Raw genomic sequence first — 25,391 nt, forward strand, 5'->3', positions numbered from 1 at the left:
GGGATGTTTCCCAGACCGTCGCCAATAGCCCATTGTGCAGCTCTAGTGCGACATAAATTAACAACAACAACATCAAAATATAGTAAAGTCTCAATTTCAGATACTGAATACTCTCGGTATCTCAAAGTGGATTGTTGTAGTTCATTTACGTCACACTAAAGCTGCACAATGGGCTATTGGCGACGGTCTGGGAAACATCCCTGAGGAGGATCCGAAAACATGCCATCACTATTTTGATCCTCTGCAGAGGGGATGGCATCACCTCTTCGGTAGCCCAACGACCTGCAAGCGAAGTCGAGCACTTTACGGTAGCACAGTTTAACGAGGACCAATACCGCACACCCTCGGTCCCTAAGCAGTCTGATACAAGTGGTCACCCACCCGCACACTGACCGCAGCCAGTGATACTTGACTTCGGTGATCTGCTGGGAACCGTGTCTTAACGATCAGTTGACTGCGAGACATCTCAAAGTGGAAGGGACGCTAAAAAAAATTTCGTGACAGCGAGTTTTCGAGATAACATGTTCTAAATAGTGGAAAATTACATTCTAAGACAGTGCTCTAAAAAGTAGAATCATGAAACATAAAAATAACTGTTAATAAATTTGTATGTAATGATAGTTGATTGTAAGTCGAAATACAGTGATGATAATTTCATTTTCAAAAGTAAGACAGAAATAATTATGCTAAAGCATAATTATTAGAAAATATAAAGCATAATTAAAAGAAAATAACTGGCTTACAATAAACTTACATTGTGAGTTTTCTGAAGAAATTCATTTTCTATTTCGCAAAATATTCGGCATAACAACAATTAACAATATAAAAGTCCCGCAGTGGACTTATCGTTAAGACGCGGTTCCATAGGTGAAAGCCCTTATTGAGAAAAACCTGGTACGTAAAACATTTCATTCCAGCATTTTTTTCGAAAAAAATGAAATATCTGTAACTATCAAGATTTCTTTTGTAATTCTGGCATATATATATATAAAACTGCTTCTTTTCCAAGATAAAGTAGATATTGTTGAAAAATTTAAAAAAAGAATAAGTAAACTCCTCCCCAAAACTAGCTATAACTGAAATGGTTTTACTACCAGCCTTTCCTCTTTTCCGTCTCGCTTTCACCCCTGCGCGGTTCCCAGCAGATCACCGAAGTCAAGCATCACTGGCTACGGTCAGTGTGCGGGTGGGTGACCACTTGGATCAGTCTGCGTAGAGACAGAGGGTGTGCGGTATTGATCCTCGTTAAACTGTTCTACCGTAAAGTGCTCGACTTCGCGTGCAGGTCGTCGGGTTACCGAAGCGGGGGCAGGGGTGAAAGCGAGACGGAAAGGAGGAAAGGCTGGTAGTAAAACCATTTCAGTTATAACTAGTTTTGGGGAGGAGTTTACTTATTCTTTTTTTAAATTTTTCAACAATATCTACTTTATCTTGGAAAAGAAGCAGTTTTATATATATGCCATAATTATAAAAGAAATCTTGATAGTTACAGATATTTCTTTTTTTTTCGAAAAAAATGCTGGAATGAAATGTTTTACGTACCAGGTTTTTCTCTTTTCCGTCTTGCTATATAAGGGCTTCCACCCATGAGCGGGGGTGCCATCCCCTCTGCAGAGGATCAAAATTGTGATGGCATGTCTTCGGATCATCCTCAGGGGTGTTTCCCAGACCGTCGGCAATAGCCCATCGTGCAGCTCTAGTGCGACGTAAATTAAATACAACAACAACAATATAAAAACTGAGGGGCCTGGGTGGCCGAGCGGTATCTCCCGCCATACGCTGGGCAAAGCGTAGAGGTAATAGGTTTGAATCCCGCTGTTACTCTGGGTGTAACTTTGTGCTGTGTTTCCTTGTATTGTGCTATTTGTCCTTCTATTGACAAAAGTTTATGTGCCTAAATAGAGCCCACAAGCCTGTAAATGTGTGAAAATCCAATAAAACAATAAAAACTGAATCGATATAACTATATAAAAATTTAGAAGAAACTTTTTGATATAGGAATTCAAATTAACATTATGCGGATAGGCAATGGGAAGGAGAAAAATATTTTTTCGATAAAACAAGGTTTTCGAGATATAGAAGTTCGAAATATCGAGAGTATACTGTATTATAAAACTTTGTTAAAAGGACAATTGCTCAAGTGTTCGACCACGTTATGCTTTGTTATTTTTTTACACCCTTACCCTTTATGAGGTCATGGAAAATATATTTTTCGCCAACTTCATTAAATCTTAAATGTTAAAGGGAAGCTATTTTCCCATCTGTGCTTTATAAGTCCTATGCTGCTAACTTCAGAAAATACAGGGGGGGGGGAATTGAAGGCCTTTGTTTGCATAAATGTGAGCAACAGTAAAGTTTGTGAGTGGTCAAGAAGAGATTATTATCTATTAAATGAACGGTGTTTAATATGCGATAGCTTACTATTATGCAACACTCCTATAGTAGCCGAAGGACATTTGTAGATTGGTTAACATTCTTTTTTCGGAAAACACTGAGATGCTTTTGACGTTTGTGAATTTTGCCGATCCACATACCCGCCAACTGATGAGGATTTTGAAAATAATTCTTTCTAGTGGTAGCGAACCAAAGTAGAAATTTTTAAATCAAATGGATCTCTCATAAAACTTTTATCAGAACTTAAGAATCTAGCCCTATGGCCTGCACTTTTATAAGTAATAGTGGACAAGTTACGCTAAAATTAATTTTTTTTAAATATTAAGACATTAATTTTGCTACCGTCTGAAAAGAAGATTTCTGAAACTACGGAAATTCCGTAGCAGTTGGAGGGTAAGCCGATCCATAATGATTTTAGCACCAGTCATACATACCTGCCAACTCTTCCGGATTTTCCGGAAGACTTTATTTTCATATTTAAAGTGGTAGTAAATATAAACTTTTTTTCTTTTATGAATTTAATTTTTAAATGATTTTGATCACCACTATTCTTACAAAAATTAAGCACATATCTTAATATGCGTTACTATCATGGTTGTAATCTTAAGTTTTCTCAAATACATCGTATTTTTTTGCTTGAAATTGAAGTTTTAATTCCATTTTAATACCACTGGGAAAAATGATAATGGAAGGGATTAAACGTTGGCAGGTATGAGTCATACATGGCTTAAAGCCCTTATATAGCAAGACGGAAAAATACAAAAACTGGTACGAAAGACATTTCATTTTAGCATTTTTTTCGAGAAAAATAAAATATCTGTAACTATCAAGATTTCTTTCTTGATTTTAGTCTATATGTAAAACTACTTATTTTCCAAGGATAAAGTAGATATTGTTGAATAGTTTTAAAAGGAATAAGTTAACTCCTCCCAAAAACTACTTATAACTGAAATGGTTTTACTACCAGCCTTTCCTGTTTTCCGTCTCGCTTTCACCCCTGCAGTCATATTAGATATAATAATGTTGAACAGCATAACAACTGCTAAGTTTTAATCTTAATTTTAAAAGGATTATTCAATATCAGGAAAATTTACCAACTCACATAGCCAATTAAGAATTCATTTACATCCTGAAACCAAAAAGACAATAGTAATCAGCAATTTTGTTGTAATTTAATACATAAATTTGCAGCTTTGCCGTTGTAACGTAAAAATCATTTCACAAACATTCTGTCTAAATATGATTGTAATTTTGATATGCTTCCTTTAACGTCCTATAACCCTTTGACACAGAAATTTTAGTAAACATATTTTTCCTATTACATTATTATTTAATTGCATCTAAATTTTAAAAAAAAAATATTTACATTATTTTTTTTTTAATTTAGATGAAAAATAAGGGGGAAATATTATATTTAGCATTTTAATAATTTTTAGTTATGAAATGCAAATGAAACAACGTTGTCTTTTTCTGCGCTAAGGGTAAAATTTTTCAAATTCTTACTCAAATTACAAAAAATATTTTTTTTTTTAAATTTGCGCTTAGCAGTTATTTAAATCTAAGCAGTTATCGAATTCTAAGAGAAAATATGACACGAATCAAATCACTAACGTGTCTAACATATAAAAGCTTTTACATTATTTTTGAAAGCATGTTTGTATAATTTGAAATAGTCATTCATAATTGAAATTTCTTCAATTTTCAAAATCAACTATTTATAAATTTTTGAATATGAATGAAAAGAAAAATTTTCAAACTGCTTTTTTTGGGGGGGGGGGATTTTATTCTTCAGTACAAATATAAATCCTATATTCTAACAGATTTTTTAGTAACTATTAGACTGTTTTTTATAATTAAAAAAATACTAAAATATATTTTTACTAGTAATTAGAGCATCGGAACAATATGCAGAAAGGGGACATTTGTGTCGCATCTGCGTCTGAAGCTAAAGCTACTATAACACTGCAATGACCTGATATGGGAAAGTTAAATTGTAAAACTTTAAAAAATCAAAAAATTCAAACCTTCAAAAAAATCACTCAGTGTGTAAATTGTTAGGTAAAATAAGATTTAAAAACAACTTCAAAATCAAGTACAAGAATTCAAAATGCTCAAAACAAAAACAAAATGTTTACTTCGCATATTTTTAAACATAAGCTCTCATTTTATTCTCTATTTGAATATACAAAACAAAGAATGCCATGAATAAAAATGATGCTTACTTTAAGAAATTTATAGGAAAGCAAAACGAAATTCAAAATGGTGATAGTTATCGACACTAAAATACGAGCTTAAGTTTTAAGATTCTGGATAAACAAGAAAATGTTTGTTTTTAAGATCATTTCCATAACGCGCAAAGTACAATTTTAATGAAAACGCTACTCAGAAACTGAATGCTTAAAACTATCATAATATTTTATTTTAAACACAGGTGCTTTTAAAAGTAAAACGAAATTCCCATAAAACTAATAAAGATAAAATGTGCCTAGCAAGAAAAAAATATTTCAAAATGATAACTACGATTTTATCATTATATAAATTTAAAAAAACAATAATTTAAAGATGACAAACTTGTTTTTATATTATTTTCTGATAAAATAATTGTGTTTCGCTGGTATGCGAATTTCCTCATTTATTGAAGTTAAACTTTAAAAATTTTTATCCAGTGGTTCAACAATGGAGTTTCGAGGGTTTCTTTTTACAACCAGTGATGATTTTTAAAACCTCAGATTATATTTATATCCAACCTATAATTCATAATTTGTTTAATCTTTAGGTTGCCTTTACGAAATTATTTCAAGTAAAATGCCAAAGAAATAAAAATGGCATTTTTTGATAGAAAACATAATATTTTTAATCAATTGAACAAATTATGAAAAGAGCAAACATTTATGTTGCTGTTGTTGTTTCTAATGCTACTTGCCACACGGACAAGCCTGCTTGGTGAAACCGAGCAAATTTAAGGCAGAGTGTGCGTTTCTTGTTTTTCAGTGTCGCCATCTATGGCCAAGAATTCGACTTCTGCCACACCATATGTCGTACCCGTTTATAGGGTGGACCCATTCATACATCCATTCATTCATTCATCCACAGATCATAATTTTGATCTGAATTAGAGAGCGATCGATCTCCAATCCAGTACCCCCAGAGGTATTGATTTGTTATGGGAACATGGATGACTTTGCGACTCGACAGATTTAACGTGCATCAGTCACTTTACTACACGGGGAGTCTTCAGCCGGCTGGGTTCGCACCATAGAGTTGAAATACTGGGTAGAGAGAGTAGAATAACCCCCGACCCGTGGACAAGATAAAGTCACGTGACTGTAGCCCAAACTCGCCCAAACTTCACTGAGACCGCTTCGATTCCCGTCCATTCGTTTAGCATTGCGATCGTCTGATGCAATTAACTGTCTGTCTTTTTAATTCAGAAATAAGAATGGTACTAAAGTCCTGAGCATTTTGCTGCACGGAGAAGTTTTCTAGGGACTGTCCGATAACTTTTTACAAGAAAGGGCGACATTTTTTTTCCACTTTTTCTATTTTAAAATTGATTTTAAAATTTTTCGATACTCAGTCATACTCTGATAATCATGTTTTATTTGCTTTAATAATCAATTACGCTCGTTTTTGCTCACTTTTTTTGCATTTAACATAAGTTTTTATTGTTTCATAAACTTTAAACTTATAATGTTTTAAGTATATTTCAATATATACTCTATTTTTAGCTGAAATAGCTGCAAAGCTTTGTTGGCTTCCTTGGCGAGATACTTTAGCGCCAAGGAACAGTTGAGTAAACTTTCGGTTTTGTTTTAGTTCTCTTTAAATGTCGATATCATTTCTGCATATTCTGAAGATTTTGTATATCTTTACCTCTTGATCACTAAAACCCAATATTTATCTTGTTCTGAAATGTTTCTTTTAAATATATATATTTAAATAAAAAGTATGGTACATAAGAAATTGTGTTTTTTAAATTACATTGGAATGCTTAAAAAACCAATTATTTATATATTCTTATGTGTTTGATGAATAATTAAATTCTATGAATTTAATTATTCATCAGACACATATTTATAAAGAAAATATACTAAAAATATACTAATATTTTTAGTATTTAAATATAAAATAGTGTATAGTAGTCTTAGTGTTAATTTTTAATAAAATTGTATAATTCTGTTACTATGCACAAAATGAATACAAATTATGTACTATTTAGAAAATAAATTAAGGAATATTTAATATAATCATTAAGTACTTGTTTATCTTCTTTTTATTTAAAAATAGTTGCTATATTGGAAATACTTTATTTTACTAGTGTATTAAAGTGTAGAATTAGTTTGATTTAGTGCAACAAATTTAGAAAACATAACATAGAAGTGGCTAAGTTGTATAGGAGTAAATTAGTGCAGTAAATTAGCTCATGTGATGGATTGTAATGGAATAAACTGTTCAGACGGCCAAGGCTAACAGCTGGCTGTGGTGCAAAGATTTAACATCGTGAACCTTTCTTGTAAAATTTCAACTGTTTTTACCTTTGTATAGATTGTATATATTTTATTTGCTAGCTGGCTAAAAGATGTAGTTTTAAATGCGCTTACTATTTTTAAGAAAATTACGTTTTTTATGGAGGGTCATAGTAATTTTCTTAATGTCCATAAAATGATTATGGTTTCTTTATTTGTAAAATAAATTATTTTTAACTGTTACTTTTTAAGTTACTGGTTTTCTGTATAAAAATTATTAAATATATATTGACCTATAATAGTTGCGTAAATTTACCTCATAAAAAGTTGCATAAATTGCAATTTCTATCACAATAAAAGTAAGGTATTTTAATTATAAGTTCGTTATTAGTTTCAATCTACATTTAGTACAAAGAAAAAATTCTAATTGCTTTCTCTTTTATTTAAGTATTTTTTGTTTAAATTTCGAAAGCTTTTCTACTAGTCGCTTTGTGTGTACAATTCAATTTTCCTTGTAATTTATGGAATTACATTGTACGTGAAATACAAAGTAAAATTTCTAATTAAACTCTTTTATTATTATTTTTCAATTAGTTTAATGCTTTTAATCTTATATTTTTCACTATTCGGCGCTGAAAACTTTCATATTAGAATAAATATTTTATTTCATATTTAGACAAATTGTTGAGTATTAAGTTAAAATGCAACAGTTGTTTATTTTTGAAAATATCTATTTTAAGTGTCAGGAAAAAAAGAAGTCAAAATTCTAATTTACTAATGTAAATAATCTTTATTGTAATAATTAATATTGTAAATAATTTTATGTATTTAATATATAAATAAAATTCTAAACGTAATTAAATTTAATCAAAAATATGTTTTCTAACTAATCTATTCTACTAAAAACGGGTTTTATTTTCCTCGAAGCTATTTTTCCCGAAATTTAATATTACCTCTCGAGCAGTCTCTTCGTGAGCATAAATAAAAATGATAAAAGTGTTGCAACATTAACGTTATTTCTAAGCATCGAAATTTTTTCAGACAATCTGTTTAATTTTACAATTTGTTTTATCTAACAGTGACAAAACTTTTAAAACGTAAAGATCAAATTTATTTTTTAAACGAACTTATGTTTCATTAAAAAAGAAAGGCAACATTTTCAAATTCACATTTTAAACCCTGGTAGGTGTAAAAAAAAAATCGTGATATTTGAATCGAAGTTATTATTTTTTAAAAAAAAAATAACAATAGTTAAATGTAATAATAGTTATTACAATATATGTTGTTAATTTTTTTTAAAAAAATAGGTCTTTGCAATAAAAACATTTACAAATTTTTTTTCTTCTGAATATAGTAAGAAATATAAATGGTGCGGAATATCGTTTTTTATTTTTATATAATGAATAAATTTTAAGGAATAGTGTTAAGGGTAAAGACGAGAACTACTTAAATTTTTTTAATAAAGGCAGTACTTTAATTAAAAATTATTTGTTAAGAAAAAAAAACTCCTTATGTTTTAAAAACCCATTTAATAATATTAAAGAAATGTGATGAACGAAAATATTTTTTTCTCTCTCTTAAATGCTGCGATTATTGTAATAATCGGTAATGCATCGGTATTGCATCGGTAATATCGAAATAAAGCTGTTTAAAAAATTTTGTGCGCCAACATTTGTGATACTGCGCCAAGTATTGCACTCTTTCCATCACGTGATTGTAGCTCTTTGCTTGCTATCTGTGGCGTGTCTTTTCGGAAGGAATAAAGCGAACTTGGTTTCTCTACCTACTATTTCAACTCTATGGTTCGCACCCACGAACTCTCGGGCATGGGCCCAGCGCCCTACCGACCAGGCTATCCCGACCCACAAACATTTATAAAATATTGCATTAGCAAAGATGCCCGCTTGCTCCGGACAGCGGATAAATATTTTCGAGTGGTAGTCTGTTAATGTATGATTCTTGATTTAATAAATTCGATTTATAGGGTTTTTACATACCACTACTTCTAAATAATTCAAAGGGTTAAGTTACACGCACCTTTGCTGCAGTTAAGCCAGTAGAGCTTTTTAAAATGTCGGCAAAATTAACCAAAAATCTTGCAAATTTTAGTTTTTAGTTTTCTACCACTTTTTAAATTATTCTGTCTTGTCCGGAGCAGTTGGCATCTCTGTTTTAGTATTTCTTATTTCTCATTAGTATTTCTCTAGAGGTCTGCAGGAATGATTAAAAACTTGGAATAAAAAATTTAACCCTTTCGCGCCGACTGTCACAAATACGTGACAGCAAAAAACCGTATCAATCAGGGTAAGAAGATAAAACTGGTAATCAAAGTATTTCTTTAGCAGTTTATTTGTGGGCGGAGTTATAATTTTTTGATTTATTTAATTCACCATTACTTTGTTCAAAATAAAACTATTTAGTTATACTTTGAATTATCATTGATTGTATATATGATAAAACTAACAATAATTAAAATAAAAGCAAAGTAAGTCTGTAAAATTAGTAACGACTACAATTAAGTTACCGTTTTTTATTTAATTGCAACTTGATTCTGATTTTGTACGAATGCTTTTCTGAATCACCCGTCCCCAAGGGGTTAAGGCCGATATTTTTTTTTAATTGGCAGAAACAATTTGACGTAAAGAAGCATAAAATAATTGCCATTTTGATAATTGCAGGTGCTGGAAAGCCGTGCCATAAACGTCATTATACTTTTGTCATAAAATCGGCAATGACGTAGGCAGGAAATTATGGCGGAAATAAAAAAGGTGCTTGTGGTTTTTATATTTGAAATTATAAAGCTGGAATCCGATTTCTATGTTACATTGAGCATTTAAAGCCTCACAGTTACATTTGACTGTTCTTTGCAACACATAACCTTCCTAGAAAGAATTATTAACTTATATTTCCACCTTTCTTTAAAAAAAAATTTAACTTATATTTCTATCTTCCTTGAAAGAATTATTAACTTGTATTTAAACCTTCCTAGAAAGAACTATTAACTTACATTTCCACCTTTCTTTAAAAAAAAAAACTTTTAACTTGTATTTCTATCTTCCTTGAAAGAATTCATAACTTATATTTAAACCGTCCTAGAAAGAACTATTTACTTATGTTTCCACCCTCCTTGAAGGAACTATTAACTTATATTTTCACTATCCTAGAAAGAATTGTTAACTAATGTTTTAAAAGATACGAATGCAGTTATGACACATCAAAATGACATTAGACAACTTTAACTTTGGACAGTTATAATAGTTATCAGAGGTCTGTCCAGACATTTTGTGAAGGGTCCTGTTTTTGTAAAATTGTGAAAAAAAAAACTACTCATAATTCGTGAATATAAAAAAAGCGTTAAGTCACATTCTTTCTGCCAGGATCCTGCTTTTGTGAATTTGTGCAAATAGGGTCCTGTTATTGCGAAAATTGCTAAAAACCTTTTCAAGAAGTTTTTAAATTGCAAATAGATACAAGATTATGCTCAACAATTGCTGCTACTAAATTAGAGATGCAACATACAAATATTTGGTATTTAGCCTATACTGTTCAACACAGAATATTCATTTCGGACTAATAATGGTAGCAAATCACTCACATTTTTAATAATTTCAATTGACATATTTTAAATAACACAACTTAGTTATGTTTCACTTTTAATGTATTACGCATTAAGTAAACTTAAACAAAAAAATAGCAAAAAATTTTTAATTTAATATGAATAGGAATGTGGACACGATGTTTGTAAAAGTAGAAATAATTTCTTAGAATACAACATTTTGGATTTAAACTTAGGGAAACTTGGAAAACTTAGTTCGTATCGAACCGGGTTTTTTTTCTCCAGGGGAAGGGTTTATTCAATTAACAAAACAATAATGAAGATAAACAAATTTGTGAAGAGTGTGATTAAAAAATAAATTATTTTGTGAAGGGTCCATTTTTTTGAAAAGATATTTTGTGATGGGTCCGTTAACTTACCCAAATTTCCTCTAAACAGACCCCTGCTAAGTACTATGATAAGTTATGATATGATAACTACGTATTATGATATACTATGCTATATACTATGATAACGTCATACACTATGATAAGATAAACTTTTACTTTATGTACTATGATTAGATAACTTTGGACATTTATAATAGTTACTTTATGATAAGCTAACTAACATTCTCAAGAAACTAAAAAAAAAACTGATAGTAAAATTTCCATAGGAACATTTGAAAACTAACAGCTTCATATTTCCAAGTTAATACTCTTAGAGCAGAGATCTCTCTCAGTGATACTCTAAAAAAACTAAATTTTTAAAAAAAAGTTCACGAGGTGAGTTTTCGAATGTTCTTCTACAAATTTTGCTCCTAGTTTTTTTTACTTTTTAAGGATGTTGCTCTACTCAGAGTGCGTTCAAAAATTCCCCCCTATGAATTGGAAAAAAAGATGTGCTGCTCCAGGAAAAGTATGATTCTCCGCCAAAACAAGCATATACAGCGACGGTTACAGTTTATTATTATCCACTTTACAAAACATTCCCTTGAGATGTTGCCACAGCAGTTTAAAAAATGAAAATCTGACCAACAAATGAAAAATTATTAGGGTGATTTTTTTTTTGCAGCTGTATAATTTATTCGCGTCCACTTAATATTGGAGAAACAGAAAGTCATTTAATTACGCATTATTTGTAAAAACCGAAAGTGATCTCAAATAACACTACTAACAACAAATATTTATTAAGTTTAAGTTAACACTTAATGTTCTTTTTTCGTAGAGGCATTCATGAACTTCAATTGCTGTTGCCAAAACTTAATTTGAAGAGACTATAATTTCGTTTTCATGATCTAATTCGAAAAACGTTTATGTATCCAGTGCAATAAATTTAATTAAGAAGCTAATTTAGCTAGATATTAACAATAAACATTGTAACTATAAAAAAGTCGCAATTAATAATCTAAACTTATTAAATAGCGGCAAAGCAATTGCTTTTATCATATAATAATAACCGTTTTTACTATTAATAAGCCATTTTTGAATTAGTTAGCAACAAGTTATGATCAACAAAACAAGCATTTATCTATACTAAATTGAATTCTTTTATGGCTAAGGCCCCCTAATGTTATTAATTCTTGCAATGTTGTCAAATGAATTATTTTTAATACCTCAAAAAAAAATCAAATAATTGTATTCCTTTGATCCATTTGTTTGTGTATCAATTTCTATTATCATGATGAGTAATCACGTTTTTTTATATAGCTAGCATTGCCAACGATCGTTAAGAAATAAATGAAAATATTCTTTCAGTAGATATCCGATCTGTAAATAGAATCATTTCGGCTTTAATTAATTGAGTTGTAAGTGTTAATCCGAAGGGAGGAAATATATATTTATGTACATGAAAGGATTATTATGCTTCTCTTTCTGCAAAACATTCATCGCAGTTAAAAACATTTAAAAAGTATTATTTGGATATAACAAAATCTAATTAACTTGCGACGCTTAAGTACTCTTCAGTATAGCAAAATGCTTATGAAAAGTAATTACTCTCAAATAAATATTCGATTGTCCTCTCTAGTGTGCAATCGTAAAGTTATTTTGTAAACGTTTTTGTTGCCAACTATTGTCGAATTGTATTTCTGAATTTTATTTTGTCATATTGATACTATCATTGTAATTGCTGTCGTTCATTTACAAAAATTTTATCGTATCATTTGCAAATTTAATTTAGTTGTAAAATTAATACAAGGCAGCAGATAATCCCTTTGATGAACTAAATTTGCATTTAAATTAATTATGTACTTCGCGTTCATAGTAATGTAATTCTTATACCAAACTGCCATTTTTTACTGCAAATTGCTCATTTGGAATTTGTTAAAAGAAAAATTAAGTGATTAATATAAGTGCACCTAAATAATTTTTTTTTTCATAAAGGTGATTTTTCACCATTGGAATATATACATAAAAGACGATTCTTAAACTTTCCCGACGCAGTATCGCCAGTCAGGCAATACTCATACAAAAAATATTATAAACCACTAAAAATTTTAAAATATTTGCTTCTAAACGTCCACCATTTTTAATAGCAGCTCGTGTTTAAGCAATATGAAACTCAATTGAACTTTACTTTGATATGAACTATACGCGGTCTACGAAGGCAGTTGCTACTGTGCTGTCTGTCCAAAATTTTCGACAACGACACTCAATAAACTTGTAGCATTTTTTTTAATTGGTAACCTTAATTCTGCCTAGGGAAAACGAAACGTTAAGTTTACCATTATTGCCGAATCCTTCCCACGCCATTAAAGAGCCTCCATCTTGTTGTCCATTGGAAAAGATTACCTTTTCTTCATCTGCTGTTTCATTTTATATAGCGTATAAATAATTTGAGATATAAAAGAATTTATCGTAAGTTGAAAGTTATCCTCACTCATTAGAGAGTGAAATATTTCTTTGTATGATCTAGACAGCTTCGTGTGCAATTTACGTGGCTGATATTGAAAATAAGAGGATTTTTTCTCCATTATATAGCAAAGTGAGGGCTAATGAAATTTGTGTGAAAGGGATCAACTTAACCTGGTCTCTTTTCAATGCCGCCTAGAGATCATCGATTATTTAACGAAAAAGCTAGAAACCTATTTATTGCCCTTTGTAGAGAGAGTTGGTGCTTAGAGAGAATAGAGAATATTGCGGGATGATGTCACAATTCAATTTACGTTAAAAAATAGTCAAAATGGTTAGTTTTGGATGAAAGTGTACTTGTCGTGAATTGGTGTGTACTTTACCTTGGCCACGTTGAGTGCCATAGGGGTGACCGGCACTGAGTTTGTTCGTAGCGCCACGGGCGTCACCGGTGACCGGCGAAGACAAGATTATTAGAAACACATAATTCGAGTACATTTTTAATTTTTTTATATTATTATCGTTACTAAAATGGTTTGAAGAAATTAATGTAATAGAGAACACCAGAGATGCCAACATGCTCCGGACACGCCATAATAATTAAAAAAGCGGTATTAACTACAAAATAAATTTTGCAACTATTTGATTATTTTTTGCTTGCTTTTGAAAAGGTATAGCATGACTGAAGTACTAACAAGTGGTGATTTATATAAGCCTACGATTTATTTAGAAATAGTGGTGGATAAAAATGTACTGAATTGAATCTATTAAACCAAGAATCACAATTGATAAACTACCACTTTAAAATATATATTTGCTGTCCAGAGCAAGTTGGCATCTCTGGAACACACAAAAATAGTTTTATTTATATACACTGAGATGCCAACTTTCTCCGGACAGCGAATAAATATTTTCAAGTGGTAGTTCATTAATCGTGATTCTTGGTTTAATAAATTCAACTTAGTAGATTTTTATCCACCACTATTTCTAAACAATTCGTAGGCTTACATATTTCACCACTTTTATCAGATACGTCATGTTAAACCTATTAAAAAACTAGCAAAATCTGTCTAATATTTGGAAATTTAGTTCGTAGTTATTTACCATTTGGCCAGACCTTGGCCAAAGAATACCTGTTCGCCAAGGGCCAGACGGGCAAGCCATGTAAAATTTGCGTGGTATTCAACCTGTTAACTTCAATTTTCGAAAAAACGTTGCGGCTACTCTCAATATGGCTGTATATACCAAAAAGGGATAAAAATGAAGCAAAATTGAAACCTGTGGCAGAATTGAAAGCTACCATCATTTAAAATATTGATGGTACTTTCATCCAGCATGGTTTCCCTTCTTTTTAACTTATTCGATTTTTTCCCTTTCGGGAAAACAAGGAGTGATTTACTCTTTCTAAATATGCGTTTGAATATCGACTTACTTAAAATATCCGTTCGTTCATATTGGATTTCTTCGCGTCCTATTATGGCACAAAATCAAGGTGGCTTTATTTAAGTGGGACGCACTATATAAACAAAACAGCTTTAATTGCATTTGATGTTATTTATTTCACTTACTTACTTTATTTAACAAATTTGGGCACCTCTGGGCCGCGCTGAAGGCCCCTATCCCATACATCATGAAATTTACAGAGAATTATAATGAAAAACATTTTGAGTTCAGCAGTCCGTGTGGTGGGTTATTTATTTCAAATAACATAAGTATAAGGAGTATATGAAAGATTTAAAAATGAAATGGTAAATTAATTGTTTTTGCTCTCCGTCTTACACTTTAATTATATTTTCCAGTGTTACTTATCGTAAGGTATTTTAATTAGCACGTTCATGCCGAGGTGACCCACCGGTGGGTCACGCTAGATTGTCTCATCTTGGCAGCTTACCGGAGTAAAAATTAGTAACAAAAATTTCATTTTTTAGTTTTTTTCCGGGAATAATAAAAATTCATAACTACCAATTGTTTTTAACGGATGCAATTTTTATATTGAATTGCTTCTTCGCCGTGATTAATTTCCTTACAGTGAATTGTTATTGTTGAGAATAGATTATCTAATATTGAGATAGTTCGTCTACCAGTATTTTCCCTTTTCCCGTACCAGTATTTTCACTTAAAAGTTACGTGTTAAAAAGTCAATCTCAAACTACTGCTTCAGAAAGTATGTCTGATCAAATCGCGTTAATTTTAAAAACTTTAATTTTTTTTAAAGATATTTTAGGAATAGATGGAGAAAAAAAACACATATTCTAAACATCCTTTACTTCAGTGAAAACACACCAGATTTAAGAGTTTTTACTTAATGTGGAGCGCGATCAAAAACCAATGTGTTTATTTTTTTTCTAAATAAAAATATAATCCGAATGATTAATGAGATGTTTTTAACTAAAACACTTTGAAAAAATTCATTGTTTGAATTTAGTTTTAAAAATTATTAATGGCGAAAAGTTTTGAAAGTGATTCCTTTATTGGCTTAAATACTGTATGGATTATCCATAAACTAAAAAACTTTTTTAAACGGAGTAAATTTTTTAACGCAAAATGACGTTGCCAATAACTTCCATGACATTTTTTAAACGTATAATAATTGGCTGACAATTTTATTTCCCGAAAGGTACAAATAAATTTTCAAAATTGAATAACGAAGCGGAGAAAAAATTGACATTTTAATGACTTTCGGCATCCCCTTAAAAATTAAAAAATGATAAGTCAATTACCTAATTTTTTGCCAATTTTTTTGGATGAAACAAACTTTTCTGATCATTAAAACTTTTCAATTATTTCAGAGATCATATTTAGTGCGAACGCAGACAGTGCGTAGATATTTTAAAAATAAAAAAGAAACAAAAACTGAAGTATTTTGATAGCAATAATTGATAGCCTTTTAAATTTTTTTTTTAGTATTTACAGGATTCTGTGTCTTTTTTAGAAATATCTGTAAAGGCTAAAGCTTTACAGACAAACATTTATTCATAACAATAGTTCAACTTTCACAGGATTCTGCTAACCACGTAACATCTGTAAAGGCAAACGTTTCATAAACAAACATTTTATTATAACATTATTTTATTTTTTACATGATTCTGCAACCACTTAAAAACATCTGCAAAGGCAAATATTTCATAAACATCTATATATATATATTTCTCTTATACGGCACCAAAAAAAAAGTCTCATTACAACTCCCCGAATGGCAACGTTAGAAAATCGACCAATGATTGCTGCTAAAATGTCACATGGCAAATCTAAATTATTGGGCTCAACATATAGCTCTTTTAAAAACGGAAACAATAACCAGAGTGAGCATTATCAGGTTGTTCAAGTGTACGTCTAAGTGTTTGTATTGAATGCATTGAATTTTTTTATATTTCGCGTTTATTTATGCATTGAATTTTTTAAAAATGCAGAATATTTGTGAAGCTGCTAGGGCTTTTAAACGTAATGAAAGAAAACGCGTTCGAAGAGCCCAAGAAAGTGTTGAGGAATGTTATGGAAGAAGTAGATTGCAGAGATCAAGTGCAATAATAACTGTTCAAGATGTAACAGTAGATGTCGAAGAGTATAATATTGGCTCAATGACGGAACAATGTAGTTATTGTAATGCTTACTTCTGGGCCAAAGAAAGAAATTCTTCTGGCATATATACGAAATGCTGCCGCGATGGAAAAAGTAATTTGCCTACACTAATGGACATTCCCGAGTTGCTGCAAAAATTATTAAGTGATTAGGTGAGTAACTGCAATATTTGATAATTTATTTTGCTAATATGTTTCTCATTTAGCTAATGATTTGATTTTTTCACCATGTACAATGCAGATAGCTAATATACTTTTTTAAAAGCCAATAAGAACATTGATAGAATTCTTCTACATAAGTACAATACTATGTCTTTGATGATAAAATACTATGTCTTTGATGATAATATACTATGTCTTTGTGCTAGAAAATTGTGTTCATTGGCGAGCGAGCGCAGCGAGCCATGGTTCACGGCGTGAACCACATAGGATTGCGTAGCAATTCTCGGGGGTTGGCGAGCGTTAGCGAGCAGGGGGCGGAGCCTCCTAGTTCATTTTATAACTCTAATTTATTTTTTACAAGATTCTGCAACCACTTAAAAACATCTGCAAAGGCAAATATTTCATAAACATTCATTTTATAACTCTAATTCATTTTTACAGGATTCTGCAACCGTTTAAAAGCATCTGCTAAAGGCCAACGATTCATGGATAACAATTGGATTATAACTCTAATTTCATTTTTTCAATATTCCGAGACAACTTAAAAATGCCTGCAAAAGGAATCGCTTCACACAAAAACATTTAATTGGGTATAATATGAAAAAAACACAACTACTTCGATTTAGTAGGAACAGCATATGACGCAATGCTAAACGAATGGAATTTAGTTGTTGTTTATTTAGTTATTGTTATTAATATCTGTTGTTATTTGTTTTAGTTGTTGTTGTTTATTTAGTTTCAATAACTTTTCTTTATAATGCAATAAAATCTGGCGAGCAGCTATTTAAACGATCGAACACTTCGTTTGTTTATTTGTGGATTGAAGTTAGGCTCGCAGAAAATGCCGTTCATGGGTTAAATTTAGTAGGAACAACACAACCTGTTACGTAGGCTATATTATACCCAATTTTAACACTAACATTAATTTGCTCAGCAAAAGCTAAAATAAACTTAAATTATAAAACAACATTCTTTAACTTACCAACTTTATGACAACCAGCACTGTCCCATGATGTGGCTAAAGTATTTGATGTGAATAATAATAAAGAAAAGAAGAAGCAGAAAAATTGTTTATTTAAAGAGAGCATAACTTCAGCTAGAATTTGCTAGTTGATTTTTCTCCCGTCAATTCTCCCACCTATAAAAGAATTTAAAACTTAAGGAAAAATTCAAACTATTTGAAAAAACATAGAGAAATATATTTCTTTTATGAACTACGAGCTTAATTTTTATCTAGAAGGGCAATGCAAAATTCTATTAGAAAAATGAACTATATGAGCTGTAGTTAAAAATTACCCAGCCGCACTTAATCCAACTACAAGCTATTCTCAAATCGAAAAAAATATCACATATTGGTAGGGCACTGGACCCATGTCCAAAAGTTCGTGGGTTCGATCCACGCCGGCCGAAGATTCCCTGTGTAGTAAATGGTGACTGATACACGTTAAATCTGTTCCGGGGGTACTGATCCAGGAGTTTCCTTGTCTTCTGGATTGGTTCAAAAATTACAAGACTACGGATTTGAGCTTCAGTAGTCATAAACCAAAAATTGGGTTTGGGTGTTCAACGACGGATATATATAAAAAAAATTTAAAAAATATCACATGGGTCAAAGTTGAGTGCCTGGCCCATGCTTTCGTGTAACTAATCAATTCATGGATGATTTTATAACATAGATAGGGTTGCCAACTACTGTATTTCAGCAAAATGTACTATAGAGATGTAAACAATTAAAAACAAAAGCTTTCAGGTTATTTGGAAATTTTGTTTACATTTTAAAAAACTTACCACGAGGGAGCTGGAACAAAGTGGTGTTTTTTTTAAACTTTTGAATCACTATATGTAATGGTGTGAAAAATAACTTTAAATCAAATTTACAAAACAAAAAAATCTATATTATATAAAACGCTAATACGTACGTATGTATGTATGTATCAATAAAACCGATGATATTTCTTTTCTCGCGCTGGCAACAGTTTTCATTTTTAATTGATTGGATTCGGCGCGCAAGAGCACGTAGTGAGCAACCAGATAACAATAACCAGAGAGAGCATTATCAGGTTGTTCAATTCAGATTCATGCACTAAAAACATGACAATATTTAATTTAAACTCAATTAGGAATTAATTAATTAATTGAAGTGAGAATGCTTTAAAAGGCCGCTGTTGAATTGATATTTTTCTACTGGGAGCTACCTAAACGTCTAAGAAACTTTTAAGTGTTTGTATTGAATGCATTGAATTTTTTTATATTTCGCGTTTATTTATTCATTGAATTTTCACGCTTTAAAATGCAGAATATTAGTGAAGCAATATTTGATAATTTATTTTGCTAATATGTTTCTTATTTAGCTAATGTTTTGATTTTTTCACCATGTACAATCTAAATAGCTAATATACTTTTTTAAAAGCCAATAAGAACATTGGTAGAATTCTTCTACATAAGTACAATACTATGTCTTTGATGATAAAATACTATGTCTTTGATGATAATATATTATGTCTTTGTGCTAGAACATTGTGTTCATTGGCGAGTGAGCGCAGCGAGCCATGGTTCACGGCGTGAACCACATAGGATTGCGTAGCAATTCTCGGGGGTTGGCGAGCGTTAGCGCGCAGGGGGCGGAGCCTCCTAGTTATACATTAAAACATGAACTTAAGCTACCATTCGAAAAAAAGTTTCTCACAATCGTAGAAAGTTGGCATCCCTGTATGGATTTTGTTCGACTTCATGTAAGAGTTGACTAAAATTAAGGTGATGAAACGCATACAAATCTAGAACCAGTAAGGCAACTCTCGACTCCTACACGCTCAAAAACTGTGGTAATAATAACTTTCTGAATTTGGTGTAAAAATTCCGAAAATCAAGTTTATATCGAATCAAACATTAAAACACACTTTTACAGGTAGTATAGTTGAATCTTAACACCAACAATTAACCCTTTCCACTCGAGAGGTGACTGTCAGTCACCTCTGAATATTTAGTTACCTGATATTTAGTTATCACTTCATTGAGTGATATCTGAGTATTATATGGTAAGTTAGTAAAAAATCTTTCAAAATTTTAGTAGTTGAGTCCATCTTTTTCAATTGTTGAAAGGACTTCGAGTGCAAAGGATTAATAAAGCTTACACCAACGTTATATTACATACCTGCCAACTTTTCCCAGTGGTATTAAAATGGAATTAAAATTTCAATTTTAAGCAACGAAATACGTTGTAATTGAAAAAGCTTGAGCTGATATCGTTGAGAGTAACGCATAGTAATATATATTCGTAAGTTTTTTAAAAATAGTGGTGATCAAAATCATTTAAAAATTAAGTTTATAAAAGAAAAAAATAGTATATATTTACTACCAGTTTAAATATAAAAATAAAATTTTACGCCAAATGCGTAAAAGTTGGCAGGTGTGTATGTATATATATATATATATATATATATATATATATATATATATATATATATATATATATATATATATATATCATTGCACGAAACTTTGTATTTTATTTTATTGTACCTTTTAATTATAATATTTTCTTTATTTTTTATCATTTAGAGATAATTATTGCGTTTGTAATTAGTGTTTCCATAGCTGTCAACTTGTACGGTGTTGAAAAATAATTTTCCTACTGGTAGCAACAGTAGCATTTTGGCGTATTAAATCTTGAAGTTTAAAGCTTCAAAAAAATCAATATTCTAAAAAAAAATACGAATCAATAATTTTAAAAAAATTATCTAGATTAGTTTGATTTGTTGGTAAATTATACATATAGTTGTCGTTATAGTTTTGCTTTTAAAAAAATTCTTCCAAACTTAATAGTTGGTTTACTACCACTTTATAAAATCTTTTACAACGTCCGTACAAGTTGGCGGGTATCCGTTTAAATACTGAAAAAGCGAGTTTAAGTGATAATTGGCTATCACTAGAGGGATGCCAATGGCTACTAAAAAAGTTAACAATGGTGATTCATATATAGCAAAAATCTGTTATATGAGGTTCATTCACAAACTTTTTTATTATTCTATTTTTTTATACTATAGAAATTGCTTGAAAAAGATTTTTATAGAATTTTAAATATAATTTATGTTGGTTGTTACGATTGAATAATTAAATAAATAAAGATAAATTGAGTTTCTGCCACTTCCTACAATTTTAGTAACCATGGCATCCCAGCCACTGTGTAAAATTTTCCCCAAAAAACTCCTTATAGTTGACAGTTACGGTATATTCCTTAAACGAGAAAAATCTTTTAGGATAAATTTCAAGAAAATCGTTCCTTACACAACAGTAATTTACAAATCACCCAGAAAGTAGAAAATCAGGTAACTAGTCATCTAGAATTTTGTTTATTTTCCCTTTGTTACCACTTCACGCACTCTATAAAAATCCCCAATTCCCAGACTGATCACAAAAATCCCCCTTTTATCCCTAACCTCAACAACACAATGAACGATTATTGTTATAATACAAGCATGTAAACAGAAAGTCAGCAAAATTTCCGTGTAACTGCTGTTATGCATTGCTGCCATTTTAGGTAGTCCCTTTTTCGGGGGTTGGTAGAAGGGGGTGGGCACTGTTGGTCAGAGCGTGGGAGGAAGTCTTAAGATGTTGCGATTTATTACGTTACCGAGTGGTTATTCATGGTTTGTCAAACATGGGACAAATAGACCGTTAAACAGAATTGACGCTTGTTTGAGTAGAGACAGGTAATGTGGATTCCGAAGATGTTACGATGTTTCCCTACCTCGAATTTAGTCACTGCAATAACAAATATAATTTGTTTTCAACGTATTCTCATAATTTAACTCAAAAAGCACTAAAAAACAGAATTAAATTTTTACTCAAGTCAAACTTCTTGAAATTTTAGATGTCTCGGGACTTAAAATTAAAAACAATGACCTAAGAGTTCATGTAATGAGTACATTAGTTAATTCACTTTTATTTAAGTATATGGCTAGAAATTATTGATACCAATATATAGCATCATACAAAATACTATTAAAAACATTATTCAAAAAAAGTTTCAATCAAATTGAAATCTTAATCTGTCTAAATATTTTTGAACACGAAAATATCTATGTTTATTTTAGGGTTTATGTTCACAAATCTTCATTAGCATAATATTAAGGTACCGTAATTTATTTGAACATATAATATAATGCTATGGTATTATATATAATATTATATTATATCTGTATATTATAATATATATATATATAATATTATATTATATCTGTATATTATAATATATATATATATATATATATATATATATATATATATATATATATATATATATATATATATATATATATATATATATAATTTAAGAGGAAAAATCAAATTTTTCGTCGTTCTAGTCCCTTATAAGAAGTTAAAATGTAAAAATAATACTTTTTGATTCCAAGAATTATTGAAAAATTACAAATTCAGGCCGTCAATTTACATAAGAATAGAGTTATTTTCATAAAAAAATGCCACATTGTTTCCAAGTCTCAAAATATTTCTAAGTAACACTTTTCTAGAATCTTGAACATACTATCTAAAATCTTAATTTTAAAAAAATACTTTAAGAAATTTAATTTTTTAATTTAGTTTTTAAATTTAGCGAAATACATTTGTTATCATTAAATTTTTTGCCGTTTTTTCTAGCTTTCAAAACCAGGATTCGTAACTTGAAAGATTCTCTTTATTATCAATGTTTTATTTTTTTTAACTCAGCGAAAAAATTCGATATTTAACAAGCCCTGTTTTTTTTAAAGTGTTAGTGTATTCTAATGGTATTCTAAAATGATGAAATTAACTATTATCAACTAATAGTTAGTTTTTCTGACGCAAGATGAGAGAAATATACGTTTGTGAAAATTATATCGCCATTTTACAGCGTAATGACAAAAGAAAAGGCTTTTATTCAACGAGTTTATTTCCACAAATTGGCTTTATTAAACTTTCGATTGTGATACGATACGAATAAACTGTTAATTGTGTGATAAAAAGTTAGTTTTCTTGCGAAGAAATCATTTTCAGTGTAAATTTTTTTAAGCAATCAAAAACTCAAGTTCATGTTTATATGTAAAGAACTTTATCTAAACAGCTACAATTTGCTGTACTGTGGGGTAGAGAGCACTCTACTGTGGGGTAGTTCTGTCTCTTACAAGGGAAACTAGGGAAGTGTGACTCGCCAATTTTAAATTAAACTAGTGGGATGTATGCCTTATGAGGAATAATTTTAGGGGGCAACATTCGTTTCGGCCCATAGAAGGTCCTGTGAGAGATAAAAAATAATTAAATATATAGAAAAATCGGTATTTTATTACTTCAATGCAGACTGTTAGTTATTGTAATTGTCTCATACTCCAATTAATTTGTAATTGATTGGTTAATTAATTAACATAATAATAAATTAATTAGCAAATTAACTGATAATTAATTAATTAATTATTAATTAATTATTAAGTAATTATTAATTAATTAATTGCTTTGCAATTACATACTCCAATTAATTTGGAAAATTTCTTGAAAAAAATAATTTAAAAAAATTGATGTTAAATTTTTTTTTTAAATTAACCTAACAGGTTTTTCTGAAAAATTACAGACATATAAAATTTTCGAAATCAATTTTGACAATAAATATGCATTATATAGCACGTGAAAGCACCACAAAATTAATTGGAGTATGAGACAATTACAATAACTAACAGTCTGCATTGAAGTAATAAAATACCGATTTTTCTATATATTGAATTATTTTTTATCTCTCACAGGACCTTCTATGGGCCGAAACGAATGTTGCCCCCTAAAATTATTCCTCATAAGGCATACATCCCACTAGTTTATTTCAAAATTGGTGAGTCACACTTCCCTAGTTTCCCTTGTTAGTTGGAAGAAGAAAAATAAAACGTAAGGTAATAAAATATTGGTACTTTAGCAACAAAGAATTCGTTGTATATTTCAGCCTACGGAATTTCAAAACAGACTATTGATTCATTAATTTTAATTAGCTATACTTATTTCTCATTGTTTCTATTTATATATTGTATTTATTATTATTTTTGTTTTTATTTTCCGTTGAATAATTATGGAACTTGATATTTTAAGCATTTTTCTCGTTGTATTCGTATTAATCTTATATTTTTTTGTGACTGAAATCTTATATTGTCTTTTACTAGAAATGTAAACTAGTTTGTTTCACATTTACTCTTAAGTTAAAAAAAACAATCGCATTGAATTTCGTATTAATCCTTTATGCCTTATTAAATAGAAAAGTCCTGGTTGTTATTTTGAATTTAAATTGAAAATAAAAATCTGAACTGGGTATAGTAAGATATTCTATGAAATAAACTTGTATTGTATTAAATTCTTCTTTAATGATCAATTTTAAGGTTCTTTACTCTACTAAAAAATTATTTTAAGAGAAATTTTCCAAAATTAGTAACTGTTATGCGGAGACAAGAATTTTTAAATATTCTTTTAAAGTTAACTCAAACTCCTGAATGTAGTTTTATTTAATATACAATATAGCTACTTTTATAAGAGAGTAGTTTGCTTGCAATTATATCAGTTTTATTATCGAAATGATAATAAATCATTTTATATATGCTATGCATAGCATAAAATGCTGTATGCTAAATAATGTACTATTGTTAATAAACTGCAGAACTCTAAATATAATGAGTGTTGTTTCTTATGATATATTTTTTATTATCAATATTATAAAAAAAATGTTGTTACTATTTACTTCCTCTTAATTTAAAACTTTTTTTTTTGAATTTTATGACAAAAATATTTCTTCACATTCAGTAAGCACAAGAATATGTGGATTTTTATAGAGTTGTTTCCATTTAGAATTGAAATTTATGATAAAATTATTTGTTATAATGAAATGACAAAAATTTTTTAAAAAAACTATATTTCTTCGCAGCAACTGAAACACATCATTATTCGAGAGAAGTTGAATAGTGATTATCGGCACCACCGTTCCTGTTTTAGGTCTGGCGAAACATTTTATGTCTGTTAATGTTTTAAAGTGGTCTATAAATTTTATTAGCAACATTTACAAAATGTTTGAATTGTCATCATACACATTGCTCCAGTTGAAATTTGAGCACTCTAGCTAATCGGAAAGTGGTCAACATAATTATTGGCTGCAAAATTTATTGGTTTTTACAAATTATGACTGTAGAGGTCAAGAAATGATCAGTGCCAGCTTTATCACCCTACACAGTTCACTTTTAAACCTTTTAGCTAGTTGAAAAGTGGTCGAAATTTTTACTGTCGATAAATTCTTTTTAGTAATAATATAGCTATAGAATCTGCATGTAACGGCCAGGAAATGATTTAAACTTGAGCAGTCATCCACTACAGAGATCCATTTGTAATGTAAGCACTCTAGCAAATCGGC

General features: G+C 30.0%; 1 protein-coding gene across 1 annotated transcript in view; it reads right to left on the bottom strand.

The window, feature by feature from the left end:
* Positions 1 to 25,391, bottom strand: part of LOC139426428 (thyrostimulin alpha-2 subunit) — a 75,557-nt gene that overhangs the window by 25,724 nt on the left and 24,442 nt on the right. Inside the window, exon 2 of the mRNA XM_071185292.2 lies at positions 17,970 to 18,125. Within this exon, the coding sequence (XP_071041393.1) occupies positions 17,970 to 18,075 (106 nt within the window). The 5' untranslated portion in view covers positions 18,076 to 18,125. The remainder of the gene's footprint in view (positions 1 to 17,969; positions 18,126 to 25,391) is intronic.

This window comes from Parasteatoda tepidariorum, chromosome 5, assembly GCF_982258835.1.
Source record: "Parasteatoda tepidariorum strain Cologne lab strain chromosome 5, Ptep-v5.0, whole genome shotgun sequence".
Taxonomy (NCBI): domain Eukaryota; kingdom Metazoa; phylum Arthropoda; class Arachnida; order Araneae; family Theridiidae; genus Parasteatoda; species Parasteatoda tepidariorum.